This window comes from Dermacentor variabilis, chromosome 9 (assembly GCF_050947875.1).
Source record: "Dermacentor variabilis isolate Ectoservices chromosome 9, ASM5094787v1, whole genome shotgun sequence".
NCBI lineage: Eukaryota > Metazoa > Arthropoda > Arachnida > Ixodida > Ixodidae > Dermacentor > Dermacentor variabilis.
Genome location: NC_134576.1, coordinates 51,414,961 through 51,433,915, shown reverse-complemented (window position 1 = coordinate 51,433,915; position 18,955 = coordinate 51,414,961). Strand labels below are relative to the sequence as shown.

At 47.2% G+C, this 18,955-nt stretch overlaps 1 protein-coding gene across 1 annotated transcript in view; it reads left to right on the top strand.

Annotated features, from left to right (window-relative positions):
- Positions 1-4,457: 4,457 nt before the first annotated feature.
- twf (twinfilin actin binding protein) overlaps positions 4,458-18,955 on the top strand; it is a 49,979-nt gene continuing 35,481 nt past the window's right edge. The window contains exons 1-4 of the mRNA XM_075704238.1: positions 4,458-4,806; positions 5,226-5,303; positions 5,420-5,470; positions 9,004-9,131. Of these exons, the coding sequence (XP_075560353.1) occupies positions 4,782-4,806; positions 5,226-5,303; positions 5,420-5,470; positions 9,004-9,131 (282 nt within the window). The 5' untranslated portion in view covers positions 4,458-4,781. The remainder of the gene's footprint in view (positions 4,807-5,225; positions 5,304-5,419; positions 5,471-9,003; positions 9,132-18,955) is intronic.

Sequence of the window (18,955 nt, the reverse complement as noted above, 5' to 3'; positions counted from 1 at the left end):
AAAGTCTCAGACGTATACGCTTAGACTATGGGGCCAGAGCGTCTCAATCTGCCTGTCCAAGCGCCTTGAATATGTTTGACCCTGTGCACCACCTAGGCATCCGCTTGGCGATAGGGGCCTTCAGGACAAGTCCTGTAGAGAGTCGCTACGTTGAAGCTAATAAGTGGTCGCTTCATCTTCAAAGATCGTACTCGAGTTTCATGTACTTTCTGAAAGTTAACGCAAACCGCGACCATCCCTCTTATGTCGATAAATGACGTGACATCTGCAAAGCTGTTTAATAACCGACAAGGAGCTATTCTCTCTGCGCGTAAGAAAGCTTTCTGATAAAATGGGAGTTCCATTCCTTGTGCATAACCTGAAGGTCCCAGCGAAGCCACTGCAGCCGGCGCACTGGCAGCTCGTAGAATGCGATACACATTCGTAGAGGTGACAAAACACGCCCCAGTGACACATACTCGAATACATTTCATAGAATTACAGTCGAAGTACTCGTGCATAAAGTTTTAATCTGACGCTTCTAAGTCACATGACGGCGTTTTTTATGCAGCAGTCGGACCATCCTTCTCTGAATCCCACTGGCAGCGCTTTTGAGACGCTGAAACAAATAAGCTCCACGTAATCAAACCACGGTTGGGTTCCCGGTGCTCCACAGCGAAAACACGACGAAATGATACACTATTCTGTCGTCTCAGAATAGGGCACGCATGTGGCACTCATGGATTACAGACCGTTTACGTAAGTACCCTGGAAAGTATCTACAGAGATTCCACAGCTACCTTAATTCTGCAAAAGAAAAGTAGGAAGATACCTCTAAAGAAAGGGGTCAGACAAGGAGACACAATATCTCTAATGCTAGCTATTCACTGCGTGCTTGGAAGAAGTATCAAAACACCTCAACCGAAAAACTCCTAGCCCTGAGACTGCAGAACACGTTCGCAAAACTAAGGGAAGCACAACTCACGGTCCAATTGTGCAGACTACAGCAGACAGCCACAGGCCGAGCTCTCCTCCAGAGACTCGGCTAGGTTGAGCGGACACGGGAAATCTCGAGGACCGAAGCTCGAGGACACAAGATCGTATGGGTACCGGGACACACGGGGGTGGCAGGGAACCAAGAGGCGGGCAAGGTATCTTGAGAGACCACTAACCACCGAGCGTCCAACGTCGACAGCCTTGAGGAACCCACGCCTGTCCCCGAGAGTACTCGGCCATGATAGACAATTGCAGAGGCAGCAGGAAGCGGTACCCCGCCGCATACACAAGTCCCTTAGCAGGGAAGAAGTTGTCGCATGGAGACAACTAAAAACAGGGTCGTACCCTAACCTCAAGGTGCTAAGTAAAATGCACCCCACGTTATATAAGGACAAATGTCCATGGTGCAATGGGAAACCCACATTACACCGCATAACATGGGCATGTCAACAAACTGATGTAGTCCCAATCATATCGCACCCAAGAGCGGAGCAATAGGAGAAACTGCTGTCCAGCGACCGCTGCGAAGACCAGCTAGGTCTAGTGCGGCGTGCAGGACGGACAGCAGAGGCCAGCGGAGCTCTGGACTGAGGGCAGCCGACCACTGCGATAGAGGGCGGACGAAGCAGTGGGCGAATACCTCCGGAGAAGGCACAAGGAGGAAGACTACCTTGAAGAATGCGCGCTCCAGCCGCAGAAAAACAATTACTAGAGCTCAGCAATGTTTTCACTCACACACTCACTCAAGCTATCAAACTGGTAAGGCTTAGGAGTAAGGATCGAAGGCGCATATCTCAGCAGCCTTCGGTTTGCCGACATTGTTCTATTCAGCAATACTGCAGACGAGTTATAAAAAATGATTGACGACCTTAACAGAGAGTGTGCAAGAGTGGGGTTGTAGATTAGCATGCAGAAGACAAAGATAATGATGAATAGCTGGGCAAGGGAACAAGAGTTCAGGATCGCCAGTCAGCCTCTAGATTCTGTGAAGGTGTACGTTTACCTAAGTGAATTGATTACAGGGAACCCTCATCATGAGAAGGAAATTCATAGAAGAATAAAAATGTGTTGGATTGCATACGGCAGACATTGTCAGCTTCTGACTAGAAGCTTACCATTATCATTGAAAAGGAAGGTGTACAATCAGTGCATTTTACCGGTGCTGACATATCGGGCAGAGACTTGGAGACTGATAAAGAAGCTTGAGAACAAATTAGCCACCGCGCAAAGAGCGATTGAACGAAGAATGCTAGGCATAACGTTAAGAGACAGAAAGAGAGCGGTTTGTGTCAGAGAGCAAGCGGGTATAGCTGATATTCTAATTGATATAAAGAGAGAAAAATGGAGCTGGGCAGGTCATATAATGCGCAGGTTAGATAACCGTTGGACTATGAGGGTTATAGAATGGGTACCAAGAGAAGGGAAGCGCAGTCGAGGACGGCAGAAGACTAGGTGGGGCGATGAAATTAGGAAATTCGCAGCTGCTAGTTGGAATCGGTGGACGCAGGACAGGGCCGGGTAATTGAGATCGCCGGGAAAGGCATTCGCTCTACAGTGGACGTAAAATAGGTAGCTGCTGCTGCTGCTGATGATGATGATGATGATGGTACTCAATGTTTTTTACTGATTGGGGATGAACCACCAACCTGTGGTAAATGTGGTGAGCGGTTGACCGTGCTCCATCATCACTAGCATTTCCATCTGGCACAGCGATATCATGTCCCCTTGCATCCTATTATGTGTCTTGGTGAAGAACTACTCTTTAATACTAAAGCAGTCCTAGGTTTTCTCCGTGACGTTGTACATACATGTTATCAGCCCAATAAGGAATTCGTAGTGCATCCTCTCGCCAGAGGATGCTGCTGCGATAGCAGTGTTCTGTATAGAACGGAATTTCAGGCTCTTGCTCCGCAAGGGTTCTAGCTGTCAAGGCAGCTGTTCTTCTTACAACTTCATACCGCGGATATATTTGGTATATGTATTATCCTTCTAGAATGTATCTGTCTTGTTCATAGTATACGTCATCAGACATTTCCACAACCTTATTATATATACATTTTACGCACTTTACAGCGACTGTTTTAAAGGCCCTTTTACAGCCATATCACGCCTACCTCTCGCAATTCACAATTACATTGCCAACTCATTAACACTAGCCTGGCGCTCTTTGGCCATACTCGGCCCTTGCACCACAAAACCTCATATATCATCATCATAAAATGTGTATACATTTTTATACCATTATTCGTATATGTATATTAAGTTATGTTATATACCTCTTATAAATACTCTTTTAGTCCTTCTATGACGGCCCCCTTACCATTACAGGCCTTACCCCTTACAAGCCTTACTTACCCCTTAAAGGCCTGTAGGAAAATTATAAATAAATAAATAAATAAATAAATAAATAAATAAATTACAGGCCTTGAGCAACGGAGATGGATAGAATAGTGTGGCTTACACTTTTGCCGAGATATTTTGACGGTTGAAGTGATGGGATACGCGATAAAAACACATGGCACTTGTAGAAGCTCTGTCAGTGTTTTTCTGTTGACAGGCAGCTTAAAGGGCGAGGAGGTGTATCGGATGTGACTGGTGCGGCCATCGTCTATCATTTTTCTTTCTGCGGCTATTCATGATTTTGGTCCGCGTGCAGCGTCAATGCTTCATTGGTTGCATGTTTGAGGGCACTAATGTCGTTGCGCGTAAGCTTGTAGTCATGTGGTGCTTTTTCATATCTTGGGCGCTTTCTTTGCAGCGAGCTATTATCCCGAAAAAAAAATATTTAGATATTTCTTAATGGGCTCTACAACTTCTACATTGAACATTTTGCATTTACGTGAATGATTTAAATGTTCGCTAATTAGTAATTGTGAAGTAATTACCTAAACCCACAGTAAAAGAAATACTTTGAATTCCTCAAGAGGGCAGCGAACAATACTGGTGGCGTTCTCGCAACTCGCCCGTGAATTTTTTAAGGTTTGTCCTCACATGGCTGATACACCCTATATGCATTTGCGTGCGAAAGAAAAACAAAAAATGCACATAAAATGTTTTATGCGCCGAAACTACGATCTGATTATGAGGCACGCAATAATAGGGATCAGAGCCCCCCTTTGTGCATGAGCGTTGTTGCATTTACCCCATAAGCCCTATAAGATATGGCCGCCGCGGCTGGAATCGAAACCGCCAGCTCGATATTAGCAGCGCAACGCCACTGGGGTACTGCGGCGGGTGAGCAGCCCGCTCTGTTTGTTTAATGGTTGCTAACAAGCACACAAAATTAAAACAAGCTACCGCTGCTGCGAGGAGAACCTGTTCAGTACGACAACTCGGTGTAGAGTTGCGTCTGGCGTCGAAGTTGTTTCGCCGGATTCGACGCTGTCGCGAATTCGTTTTCAGCGCGCTTCCTCTAGATGATGATAGTGACTGAGAGCGGTAGGATTTAGTAGTGGCTGGGTTTGCTTTAGGTAGGTTTTACCAGAGCAGCGAGAGCGTTGCGAAGGTGGGCAGCAGTCGGGGCAGTGATCGGGGTCGGGCTACGCACGGTTGGTCGTGATCGGGGCAGTGGGACTTGGAACGGCACGCCACATTGCTGCGTCGCGTTGCTATCGCTGCTGCGCAAAAAATCAGCGGCTGCGTTACCGCCTCCGCATGAAGCGTCAGCGATACTGCGCGCACCGGTGTGTGTAAACTGAAACGTGCTGCCGAGCTGCAAGGGGCCGCTCTGAATATCCGGCTGGGTGTGTAGGCGAGACGGCGATAACAACAAAATCCCGCTCTGCTAGTCTACAAGCGCACGCAGGATGTCCCACCAAACCGGAATACAAGGTAAAGCGACCGCTTTCGTAGCCGCTGAAACGAACCGGGCCCAGCCGGCACGTAGCGGCTACACAAAAGACTGTTTTGTATCGCTTATTACGTTGCGATTCAACGCTTAGGTGTCCTTGACTTCCCCGGTGCAGTGAATACGGTGACAAAGCTGCATATATAAACGTACGAGTGCTGATGTGTGTGGACTTGCACTGTGTAATCGACGGCACTGTCGTCATATCAGCACCCTGTAGCGTATTTGGGCTTGTTTCGGTAGCTGTTACGATTCTGAGGTTTCGCAGATGTTGTGTCGCCAGCACGTAACATCCTTTGCTTGCGACTCCAATCTGCGATTACGGGGGCTCACCTGATCACCATAGCTGCCGTAGCTGTGATCGTTTGAAATGTAACTGACAGCTTATTTTATCCCGTTTCAGCAAACGCCGAACTGAGGCAGTTTTTTGGCAAGTGTCGCAATGGCAGCGTCCGCGTCTTCAAAGTCTCAATTGTCGATGGCAAGTATCGCGATTTGCTCATACAAATAGCAGTGGCCGGAAATTATTGCATAAACTTCCGCGCTGTCTGTTGTTTCTTTCCGTGACCGCGAGCTTTAATGTCGCTTCTTTTACAGAGGAATTAACGCTGCTTGATCAGAAGCCGCCGAAGGACAACTGGGAGCGAGGTAAGGCCACCCACTATATTTAAATAGTAAACAAGCGATCGCTAGTGTGTCGAGGAATAAAGGCTGGCGTTTTACCTTTTTTCAAGTTTTCTTGCCCTCTTCGGGCCTCTTTCTTTTATTTGCTACTTTACAGCACTGCACAGTCCCTTACTGCTATCACACTTCTGCTGAGGTAGTGACCAAAATGATATGTGAATATATCACAGCTTTGTTCAATGGACATGGTCTGTCCACAAATGCAGCATAATTGACCAGCAAGGTGACTCTGTATTGCCACTTGTACCACTTCCTTAGCTTGACAGTGTCTGACATCATCACACCGAGAATACAGATGGTAAGAACAAGCATAACAAACCTGCCTCAACATTAGCCACTGTAGCGACCAACTGCTGCAAAGTTAGGAACTTGAAGGTTTTCATCTCCTGCAACATCTCAATGTCATTGACAACTTCTGTAAACATTGGCCTCGAGAGCATGGGATCAAGTCCCGGCCTTGGCAGCTGCATTTTGGTGAAGGCAAAAAGGCAAAAACGCCCTTAGACCTTGCATTTGGTGCACGTCAAAGAACCCCAGGTGGTCAAAATCAATCTGGAGTCATAAATGGCACGCAAAACCCTAGAATTGCTGCATTTCATTTAAAACCACAGGTAATTTCAACTGTGTATTGCATGGCGTTGTCTTTTCTTGGCTTTATCTGGTTCTGTCAGCATACATAATACTGTGAAAGAAGGGATTGTGGGTTATGCTTGAATGTATAAAACAAGGCCTTAAAGAGACATTGAGAGGTGCCTTTAGTAAATTTAGGGATGTATTCAAGACTTGATATGCATTTATATAGGAGAAAAAGGTTGGGTTATTAGTGAAAATGAAAAAGGGCCAAGCCTTTTTATTTGAATTTAATGTCCACACCAATCCTTGTATGTTATTATGGCTTTAGAGATATTGAAGCATTTTTGCACATTTCAGCTAATTCTGTTTAAAGAATATTGCCAAAACTCATTATGCTGAGTCTCTTGTTCTTTTGGAATGCAACGTGATCCTTGTTCATCACCAAATATAGCTATAGTTAGTGAGAGGCCAGAAATGTAGTGGCAAGTGTTTGCAAAAAGCTTCATCTCCTATCTTATTCTTCGTATGGATGGATCTACAAATATTCATGTTTCCTGTACAAACTGAATAGTCTGCTATTTGGTTCGCCTAGGTCTGACTTGCCAAGTGCAAGTAAAGCTCTTTGTGGAGAGAGAAACCAAGCCATTTGGCATTTTGTAGTTCATCTTGTCTGCAGGATTGCACACTCGCAGGAAGTGAAGTTGTGTTTGTGCGTAAAGTACAGGAAGTTGAGTGAAATTTGTCTCCCAATTCCCCTTTCAGACAACCTGTTTTCTGAACTTTTTTTTCATCCCCACCTTGTGATTTTGACAGTTTCTGTTTGTGTCTGCTCCGAACTGCCGTGGCTCCTTCTGTTTGGACAAGTCGCATCTATGGGGCGTCTTTTTTTTTTTTTTTTTGGACCATGCAGAATTTCTTTAATTGCCTGTGGCAGATAGCATTATTGTAGTCTTTGAACAGGATTGCTCAAAGTGGCAGACACTACTGGCACGAGAAACAGAAATGTATAATCGACTAATAACAAAAATCAATAATGATCATTTTAATTAATGACCTTACGGCACATATTGTAGTTCGCGAATTGTAGCCAGTTAGTTTGCAAGGCATGTCCACTTTGAATGGCTTGTAAGGATAACACAGGTTTTGAGATATGCACCATGAAACATGTGGTATAAATGCACTATTGTTCCACTTATATTTTTTTAACAAACCACTGTTTTATGCATTGAAGCATGAAAGTAACTCAAAACGTCCATGTGTTTTTTTGCACACTTCAGGAATGAATATCTTGAAACAGGTGTCTTCCTGAAAGTTCGTTCCAAGTGCATATGCCTTGCAAACTCACCGGCTACAATTTTTAAATTGCAATATGGGTCGCAAAATGCTTAATTAAAAAGTCAGCGAGTGGTTAAATAGCTGATTGTGCATTTTCATTTCTCGTGCGAGCAATGTCTGCATCTGAGTAATCAAACTCGATGACCAGAATTATTCAGTCTGCCACTGGCGATATTTTTTTTAAGCACACCTTATATAAAGGGTACTTTATTCTGAATTGCAGCACGTGTACCATATCTCATGGTGAATAGCCTCTAACTTGGTGGTTTGCTGAGCTGATTGATGTTTATTGACGGGTTCGGACAGAATACTGTTGCATGAAGGTGGCGAGGAAAAAAAAAACACTGCTCGCATCTTTCTTTCTTTTTCTGTTGTTCTTATGTAACATTATACTAGCCAAACCTGTTGAGTAGCACCCATTCATTCATGACTTGTCATTGACAGCATACTCCGTTTTGCACAAAGCAGCCAATGCTGCAGAGATTAGAGCAACTTTTCACTTTCTGCATTGACGACCAAGCAGTAGGACATGCTATAGGGCCTTAGGAATAGTAATTTAGTAGTCATAGTGTGTGAAGCAAGTGTTGCAGTAGACATTGTAGATGTGAGCCTACTAATTGCAGAACAATGAGCAGAGTGACGCGTTTGTATGACGGCACTCATTGCATAGCTCTCGTGGCGCGCTGCCCAGAATTAATGATCTAAAAATATTGCATCACGTACTGGAAGCTATGGGATGGGATGTAATGTTAACTCTGTACATCTAATATATAAGGAGCATATTCTGTAGAGAATGTTGCAGATCAAAGGCTAGTTGGCACAAAACGCAGGAAGTTATACACTTCTGTGACCACACTACTTTCACAATTTCACAAGGAGGAAAGTGGAGTGCCGCACGAGACATGCTCAAAAGTGGCGGCCAGGCATGCAGCGAACGCTATGGAAACAAAAGTGGTGGTGTGGGCTTAAGACCCACTGGGCCGCCTTCGCTAGAGAATGCCCTCCACGCACGTGACGCATTCCCGGGTTCACACTTTCTTTCCGATCAAAGAGTGCCGCAACCAGTGGCAATGCTTCGTCTGCTGCTGCTGCTAAACGAGCTGCCTGAGCAGAGGCTCAGTGTCGTCGCCGAGAGGATCCTGTCATTCAGAATCAAATTCTTTGCCACAATATACTGCGAATTCAAAGAAACTAAACAGCTGCACTCATAATTCGTATTAAGGAGTATCATAATCATCAGTGAACATGTTAAAGAAGCTTTGGGTTCCTTGGGCTGCCCTTCTCATCAATGTCTTTTCTTTTTGTCTTTTCATTTTTTTATTCTTGGGCTTAAATCATGAACCAACTAGCCCTGCAGCACATATTAAAGCAGAGTACTCTACCGTGGCCTCTCTTGTAGCAGCTCATTCGCTTTAGGACATTAAACACAATCAATAAATTAATCTGTCAATCGCTGTTCAAGTGATGAGCAGCAGCATACACACAATAGTCTTTGGGGATCTCTTTAGCTGTCCGAAGTCCTGAAGCTTAGCTTGCCCACCTTACATGCCAAATGTCTTTGTCGATTCATTTTGTTCCCTCTGCTGCAGACTATGACACCCTCGTGCTTCCCCTGCTTGAACGGGGTCAGCCGTGCTACCTGTTTTACCGCCTGGACTCCACCTGCCCGAATGGGTACGACTGGCTCTTCATCAGCTGGTCACCCGAGGACTCGCCCGTAAGTTGCCACGAATGTGCTCTTGGCTTCATTTTGGCAATCACAAGCAGCGCCGCCAAACGTGGGAGCCCATTCTCTCAACATCCAGAATGCACAAGCATCTGCCCTGACATTACCTGCTAAACCTAACTGTTTTGGCTTGAAGGCAAGTTGGCCGAATGTGGAAGAGAATGGCATTGCCAACTTCGCCAGAGATATACAGCCGAACCTTGCTGTCCCCTCTGGCATGAAGAGAGTCACATCTCACATTAGTTTTGTTCTATCCAATATTTGTCACAAGGATATATTGTGATAGCGGCATGAAAAAAAATTTTGCGATCGGGTCTAGCTGTGCAAGAACCCAATCTTGCATTATCCCTACAGTGGCTCAGCAGAGAGTATCATGTTTATGTTCATGGTTCATCAACTGCTTGCTGGACCGATGTGTGCCAGTCAGGAATACTAAATTACTAACATGCTTTGTGTTGTCGTTAATGTAAAACTGTGTGATCAATGTTACCACAACATATTGGTGCATTGGTTTGCAGCTTGGTTTCACCTTGGTTTCACCATTGGTTTTCTCCTTGGTCAGCCAAGGTGAAAATGGGCATGCATGTCTGGATTGCGCCGTATAAGCTGCTCTTGCTGTGTATTTTGACATTTTTGCTACCAAGCTACACATGTTTATCTGCCGGATGAACAGATATTCACTTCGCTATATCCAATATTACTTTGGACATTGCAGTTTCGGTTTCATGTTGTGAGTAGAATACGTGGTTCCCGAAACATAGCATGTCTGGTCAGATTTTGTATAGGCTTGGTTACATATGAGAATTCGTTAGCTTCCTCTTTGTTAGAGGAAGGTGTGTCCATGTTAGGGGGACATGAGAGGTGTGCATGTCCTTAAACATTGTCCTGTTGTAGAGGCTTACCTGCCCTGCCCTGCCTCATCGCCTCAAAGGTTAAGCGAGCTTGACATGGTTAAAATAATACTAAAGTATATGTGCTTCTCACCATAGCTGTCCTTCAGCTTGCTGCCGGTATGCCTTGTGAGGGAGGGGCACAGAGAAACTATTTATGAAATGGTTAAGGCACATACTCACTAGCAAAAAAACGCACATGGTGCGTCGTTGGTGTGCGTCTCGATTTCTGGCGTGCGTCCTGGCCGTGGCTGCGCATGGCTGTAAGTGTGGCTGAGCGCAGACGTAGCCGTGTACCCTGCTTTAGAGGTAATCTGTCGTGTGTGTGCAAAGAGCGGGCACGCCAACACGGCGTGGCACCATGTAAGCTGTCTCCCGTGCATTTAGGTTACGTAATCTTGAATTTCGGTTACCCGTGGGACCAAGAGGCAGACTAAGCATGCCTCTCCACGCGGCCCCTTATAGTGTCGTCCCAGTGTAGGTGATGGTGTCAGCCAGGGCGGAGGGCACGCAAAAGCGTGGCTGGCTTCACTGAATTTGTACTGCCGATGTGAAGATATTGTCGACGTACGTGGCATGAAACCGTATCATTTGTCGCCGATTCCAAATTTATCAAAATGAATTGTTTTCTCATTAAGATTTCCTATTTTCGATCGCCCGATAAGTTAGAGAATTCTGCGGTCCCCTTTCCGCGTAAGAAAAAATCGATCGCCGACCGTACTGTTACGTTTCGCCTACTACGCGCGGTATAGCCGGCGCGGATGCAACGGACGCCGGGGCTTCGTTCAAAGCGGCGGACATTTTGGCCCGTTCGGCGCCGCTGCTACGCCTCCCCGCCTACCGCGTCCAGGCATGTTCCAATGCCACGTGTCTTCGGTGTGCGTGTGTGTGTGTGTGCATGTTGGTGCCCACGCTTGTCAAAGCGCGGCAGCCGGGGAGAGGAGCTCCCCCAACTGTGAAGCGAGGAGGTCTGACCGGCGCCGGCCCGGCGGATGCGTCACCTACTCGTCCCAACGTGCCCGAGCGGCGCCGTCACGTGCGCGTCTATCAAGGCGTTCCTTCTTGCCCTCAACTGCGAGAGTATAAAAGCAGCTGCCCCCGGACGCCGAGAGAGGCTCCGATTTCTTCTGTTGAGTAACGTGCACTCCCGTCTCTCCACTTCGGTCGACCTGACCGCCCGCTCTTATGCGATGATAGAATAAACAAGTTGTTCTGTTAGCAGTCGACTCATGCTTTGCTCGGACCTTCGGATGCTTCCAGTTGTGCCCCAGGCCGCCAGGCCAACGCTACCCTTGGGGCTTGCGACCCATTTGCAACAACTCGTGCTAGCGGTGCGATTGCAATAACGGGCGTCGGCGCTGAGGTTCCGACAACTGTCTGCCAGCGGTGAGATCGCGACAACGGAGGCCAGCAGCGAAGATATGCGGTTGACTGTATGCTGAGCAGCACAACGACCATCCGGGAGCAGTGCAACGAGCCCTGTGTGATGACTGGTTGCCTGCAGCGGAACGACTGCGCTGAATTCTTGGCTGCGAGGTTTGGTGAGTGCGGGACTTTCTTCTTCTGAGTTTTGCCAGGCTTTTGTTAGTGTCAGAAACAGAGCTGGTAATTGTGGTTGTCGTTGCTGCCGGGTTAGTTTGCGGCAAGACAATAGTAGGCAGTAGAGAAAGCAGCATTCAGAGCAGCCATGGATTTGAAGTCTTTGCGCAAACCGAAATTGCTGGAGCTTGCAAGAGAGTTGGGTCTGGATGTCTCGGACAAACTCAGAAAACCAGAACTGCTAAGGGCTATTCTTGAGTTAGAAGCTGAGGATGACGAGCTGTCGGAATGCCTTGAGACCATTGAGGAGAGGGAGACGGCAAAAAGACAGGAGCGCGAACTTAAAGAGCAAAAAGAGAAACAGGAGCGCGAACTTAAAGAGCAAAAAGAGAAACAGGAGCGCGAACGAAAAGAACAGAAAGTGCAAGATGAGCGCGAACGAAGAGAACAAAAAGAAAAAGAAGAGCGCGACCACGCTTTGGAAATGAAGCGTCTCGAGGTAGAGATGGAACGCGCTCGTAATGGAAGTCAGGCACACGGTGCAGGAGAACGAGTATCGTTCAAAATGACTGACCTGATGCGGCCGTTTAAGCTTGGAGAGGACATTGGTTTGTTCCTGGTTAACTTTGAGCGAACGTGCGAGAAGCAGGGGTTCTCTTGGGAAATGTGGCCACAGCGCTTGCTCACTTTGTTACCCGGCGAGGCGGCCGACATAGTCGCTCGCTTGAAGAGAGAGGAGGCAGAGGATTTCGACAAAGTGAAATCGAGTCTGCTAAAAAAGTACAGGCTGTCAGCGGAGGCGTTCCGTCGGAAGTTTCGGGAAAATGAGAAAGGCAAAAGTGAGTCATATACAGAGTTTGCCTACAGGCTTATGTCAAACATGCAGGAGTGGCTCAAAGAAGAGAAAGCGTTTGGTGACCACGAGAAAGTTCTGCAGTGTTTCGGGCTGGAACAGTTTTATAGTCGGTTACCTGAGAACGTGCGGTACTGGGTCTTGGATAGGCCAGACGTTTGTACGGTGGCTAAAGCCGCCGAGCTAGCCGAGGAGTTTGTGACGCGTCGGGCTCGCGGAGCTAAGGACGGTCAAAAGGGTGAATTTGGCTCCAAGTTTGAGAGGCCAAAGTTCACACCCATGAGAGCAAGGGGCGACACACGTAGTGCGGATGCGAGTGAAAGTCCGACCGAACGTAAGGAGACGGCGGCAGCCGAAGCCGAACGCAGAAAGCGGTTCGAGACGAGGCAAGCGCGCGTGTGTTATACGTGCCAGAAGCCGGGTCACTTTTCGGCGCAGTGTCCAGAAATAAAAACAAAAGTCGTGTTTTTGTCATTATGCAGCACTGACGAGAACATGAAGCTTCTCGAGCCTTACATGCGAGACCTCCTCGTGAACGGGAAAGAGTGCCGAGTGCTTCGCGATTCCGCAGCTACGATGGATGTAGTTCACCCCTCCTACGTAGAACCCGATATGTTCACGGGCGAGTGCGCATGGATCAAGCAAGCCGTCGAAGCTCATAGCGTGTGTCTGCCCGTAGCAAAAGTGCTTATTGAAGGACCTTTCGGAGCGCTTGAGACGGAGGCCGCAGTGTCATCTATGCTGCCCCCCCAGTACCCGTACCTATTTTCGAACAGGTCCGATCACCTCCTGCGCGAGAAGGGGCTTTTGTTTGGTGAGGCTAGCGTTCAGGCCTTAACCAGATCGAAGGTTCGGGAGCTCGCTGCAAAGGCGGTAGTTACGGGGCCGACGTTGTCGAACAATGAGAAAGGGTCAGAGGCGCAGCAAGCTGATATTCAGAGTACGCCTGAACTGAATAAAATTGAGCCTGTAGCGTTGAAGGCACCAGATACCGGAGAGGAAATTACCGATGCGGGAAAGTTAGAAGAGCTATCTGCAGATTTGCTCATCGCGCCTACGTCAGACGGACTTAATAGGTTGCTAAAAGTCAGCCGGTCGGCTTTGATAGCCGAGCAAAAAAAGGATGGCAGCCTAGAAAACATACGCTGCATTGTCAAGGAAGGTATCGCCAAGAAAAATGCTCGTTTTGTGGAAAGAGGTGGGGTCCTGTACCGGAAGTATCTAGACCGCAGGGGAGTGGAGTTCGATCAGCTGATCGTTCCTCAGTGCTACCGTCAGGATCTGTTGCGCTTGTCGCACGGGGGTTCGTGGTCCGGACACCTAGGAGTTAAGAAAACTAAGGACCGTCTCTTGCAAGAGTACTATTGGCCAGGGTGTTTTCGGGACGCAGATCACTTCGTGAGGACATGTGACACCTGTCAGCGGGTGGGCAAACCAGGGGACAAATCGAGGGCGCCGTTGAAATTGGTACCTATCATTACGGAGCCTTTTAGACGGCTCGTTATTGATACAGTGGGACCTCTGCCGGTAACAACCACAGGGCACAGACACATTTTGACTGTGATCTGCCCAGCGACAAAGTTCCCTGAAGCAGTGCCGCTTAAAGAACTCAGCTCAGTTGAGATAGTCAATGCACTACTGTCTATATTTGCGCGAGTTGGTTTTCCTGCGGAAATCCAATCAGATCAGGGCACAGTGTTTACTAGCGCTTTGACGACAACTTTTCTCGAAAGGTGTGGGGTAAAGCTGTTACACAGCTCAGTGTACCACCCCCAGTCGAATTCCGTTGAGAAGCTCCACTCCGTCATGAAGCGCGTGTTGAGAGCATTGTGTTTTGAACATGAAACTGACTGGGAGCTGTTTCTGCCTGGGGTGATGTTTGCATTGAGGACCGCGCCGCATGCGGCTACGGGGTGTTCGCCAGCTGAGCTCGTGTACGGTCGCTCGCTGCGATCTCCGCTTCGCATGCTTCGAAACGGATCACTGCCCTCTCCAATGGCTGCAGACCATCTCTTTCACAAATGGCCGCCTCCTGCGCTGGAGCCTCGCTTTGCAACAATATTCCTTTGAGGTGCGTTACAAAAAGGGGAGTCTCAACGGTAACGCCGATGGCTTAAGTCGAAGCCCCTAACGTGGGAATCAGCCTCAAAATTGTTTGTTACTGATGTTTTCTTCCTGAGGCAGGATTTTTAACATATTGCTTTTGTGTAGTGTTTCAAAGTGATGATGTGCTTTCTAGTGCAATTTTCCAATTTGTGGACGCGTTCTGAGTGCTGCTAGACTACTGTCAGGAACTAGGCAGTGGTATAAAAGGGGAAAGAGCCTGGCAGGACTTGGTGAGGGTTGTTTCGTGCTTGCTGACTGAGCGGTTGAGTTTCGGCGTAGTTCTAACGCTTGCCGGGAACGAGAACAAAAATGTCAACTCTCCCGAAGTCACTTTGCAGTGTCCTGTGTGAACCTGAACGAGAGAACGAGGCCTTCTCTGTGCGCTGCGCTCAAGAAACGCCGAAGGACGCCCGACTTCGGTTATGAGCATCATCGAGCGACATCCCTCCGGACAGCGGATGCAGTCCCCTGACCATCGGGATCTCCTTCCCCCGGCGGGTCGGTCTGTTACGTTTCGCCTACGACGCGCGGTATAGCCGGCGCGGATGCAACGGACGCCGGGGCTTCGTTCAAAGCGGCGGACATTTTGGCCCGTTCGGCGCCGCTGCTACGCCTCCCCGCCAAGCGCGTCCAGGCATGTTCCAATGCCACATGTCTTCGGTGTGCGTGTGTGTGTGTGTGCATGTTGGTGCCCACGCTTGTCAAAGCGCGGCAGCCGGGGAGAGGAGCTCCCCCAACTGTGAAGCGAGGAGGTCTGACCGGCGCCTGCCCGGCGGATGCGTCACCTACTCGTCCCAACGTGCCCGAGCGGCGCCGTCACGTGCGCGTCTATCAAGGCGTTCCTTCTTGCCCTCAACTGCGAGAGTATAAAAGCAGCTGCCCCCGGACGCCGAGAGAGGCTCCGATTTCTTCTGTTGAGTAACGTGCACTCCCGTCTCTCCACTTCGGTCGACCTGACCGCCCGCTCTTATGCGATGATAGAATAAACAAGTTGTTCTGTTAGCAGTCGACTCATGCTTTGCTCGGACCTTCAGATGCTTCCAGTTGTGCCCCAGGCCGCCAGGCCAACGCTACCCTTGGGGCTTGCGACCCATTTGCAACAACTCGTGCTAGCGGTGCGATTGCAATAACGGGCGTCAGCGCTGAGATTTACAACAGTACTTTTTGCATAAAAGGTCGAATTTCAATGGAACGAAATTTCGATAAAGCGAAGGAAATTGCCAATTTTACAGACTTTGTTATATCGAGGTTTAACTGTATGTGCTTCTTATTGTTATTAAAAGTATTTATGGAAGTACATCAGTATTCATGAATAAACAATGCACGTTTACCAATGGAAAATATTTTTTGTCACTTAAGGTATGGTCATTCTAAAGAAATTGCGGTACATATTTTTCGAATTAGGTCACTCTGAGGATCTTAAATTTGAAATAAAATATATCAACCCTCAAAGTAATAAAACAATAAAAAAAGAATAAGGGAGGGAAATTGATGCCGACCTTACAATAAAGACCGGACCAGAGTTACGCTTGTCAACATATGCAAATTGGTGCAATACAGATTGTGCACGTCAAAACACGGCACGAGCACGAAGATCTGTTGCAGGCAGATATCAGTGTTCAGGCTGCCTGGTGTTTCCACGCCCCTGGCTGTGCAGCCACGGCACGGTACAATCAACTCTCTCTGAGGCAGATTTATGTCATGCAAGAAAATATGTTTTCTTTCCTTTCTTGTTCATATCGAACAGCTCTAAAAACAAAACAATTAACATTATAAATCTATAGGCATCTTGAAGTGCTGTCAATAACAAAGTGTGAAATGATGTCTGCCAAAGCTCACTCCTAGATGCCAAAGCATCTAGGAGGGAGCCAAGTGAGTGAGCCATTCCTTGCGAGGCGTGGCAGGTCCAAGGCACATAGATGTGAGCTTGCGTGCATTGGCAAGTGTGCGTGTGGTCTGGCCTCAACTGCCTAGCTTTTGCTTCTGGCAGCTGAACGGGGGCCAGCTGTAGGGCGGGTGGGTGATAACAGAGAGGATTGAGTGAAAAAGAGCTTTTTGCTTCTCTCCAAGGGTTGTCTTAATGAAACAGTGCGCAACGAAATATGTTGGATTTAACGACAGTTTCACGCCATTAAATTATGCCCATGGACCTGCCAGGACCAGGAAATGATTCTCAATTACCTGGTGTTCTGAGCTAATGAAGTTTTACTGTAGAAACAAAGCTATGATGGAATTTTATCATCCCCACAGACATAGTAGGCGTAAATCATGACAAGTTATGCAGTATAGCTGGCTTTGTCACTCAAGGCGCCAGACTTCAAATGCTAAACCACAGAGTTTAGTGAAGAGCCCTGTGTATTTGATCAAAGTGCTTATTTGTTCCTAATATAGTCTACGCTTGTTACAACTGACCCATGTACAACAGGTTTTCGGATATAGCACACCATATTTCAGCCTTAGTTTGTTCTATCTATTTTGTTTATGTAGTGAAATTCGCTTTTAACGAACCACACTGCATCATACTATCAGCTGTAGTGGACGAAATCAGTGGCAATTTTTTTCAAAATTGGCCGTATAAAACATACTTTTGCTATGTCGACATGGGATGACAACTGACTTGCGAGGATCAGCCAACGATCGTGGCTCCATATTGCGGGTGCGAGGGAGGAAGGTGAGGCGAAAACGCACAGTCTTCTTTCGCGCTCAAAGCACAGAAGAGGGGGGGGGGGAGTCGAGAGAGAGATTCTACTCTGGCGGCTACTGCTTACGGTGGGGGCGCCGTATCTTGAAAGCGACCTGCGACGTAGACAAAGTGCACCCAGTGTGGGTACCTTTGTATGCTCTGTGCTTTCAACGTTTAGTTCGCATTGAAGTGAGCAACAGCACTAAAGTCAATTTGCTCGCTGCTGCTGCCGCACTTATCTTGCTTAATTTGCTATCGCAATCGATGTTTTGCCTGTGGGTGGAACTGCTACTTTTTTTTGTTTGTTTCTTACTTTGGATGTTTGTCACTCACTCTTTGCAATAATGTTATTAGACATCACGACGTTTCAGAAGTTAGGTGTTTCGGTAATTATGGACTTAGGATAAAATGGATGTTTTTCGTCAAATTATCAGGGTTCGTTCTAGCGTGGGTCGGCTGTATTTTATATTTGTAAGCTGCACTTTGTGACATACAGTGTGACGACAGAAATTTGCAATTGTTGCATATACAGAAAGTTTCCATTAATTCGACGCTAGTTAATTGGATTTTAGAGTACAGCTCTTAATGGCCCTTTCATGCAGCAGTGGCAGTGTAACTGAGTGTAAAAGCACAACAGCGAAAGATCAAAGAGCGAAAGCTGAGCAGCAAGTGAAAGATACTAGCTGTAAATGGCGGAGGCAAATGAGAGTGACCCCTGCATTGACATGCACATGGGAAACTGTTTTTTTGCAGACCCGCCCAACCGCTTGATGCATACTCGTACTTGATCACTGCCACCCCTCTAGTTTCGTGCTATCGTCTGCTTACGTCGGCTGTCACTCGCGCTTGTTTGGTTTGCTCGGTTTGGTCTCATTCGTGCTTGTTTGGTTTGCTTGGTTTGGTCTCATTCGCGCTTGTTTCGATTGTCATGGTTTGTCATTGTTCTGTAATCTGATCGTATGCGCGACGCAAATTGTGTAGTACTTTCTGGAAGCCAATTGCCACCAGCGTTTACAGTTGAACCTTTGATGAGCCATGTATAAAAGCTGATGCGCTTGATCCACAAATCAGATTTTCCACAATTGCCGACTCTGGTACATGTCTCTCTCAAATTCCGTGCCTCAATACATCGCAAAATGAAAACACGTATAGAGCTGCACTCACATTTTGCATTGGGAAGTGTTGTAATCATTGGATAACTTTTTTGATTAATTTGATCCTGGTCGAAGGTCCCTTTCGTGGGTCTCTTTTGGGTCTTGTGGGTCTTGGTACTGTTTAGGGGAGAGTGAGTACATGGAACACACATCATCTCCCATTGAGAATGCCTATTTTCGTCCCACCCTAACAAGATTTTCACGCAGTAGCCATAGCTCACAATGTCAGATTATGGTAGTAATCCGATTTTAATGTGCGCTCTTTTTATCAAGAAAATTGGGCCAAAAATTGCCTGCATGGCGCAAGTAGATGTCTTGAAATGGGATGGTCAACTGGATAATGATGAACATGTTTGTGAAAGAGACTGCTTTATTTGTACTTACAGGGTTGCCAGCTGCATATAGATTTGGTTAGATAAAGCGGGTACACCACAGCACTCATGCTACATAGTTGCCAACTGACTTTGGATACTTCGCTTTATAATAGAAATAGAGATACTACAATTGCACATGATTGTTGTGTCTTGATATGTAACGATTGACTGGGCAATGATGGACACAATTGGAACAGACCCTTTAAGGGGAAACAT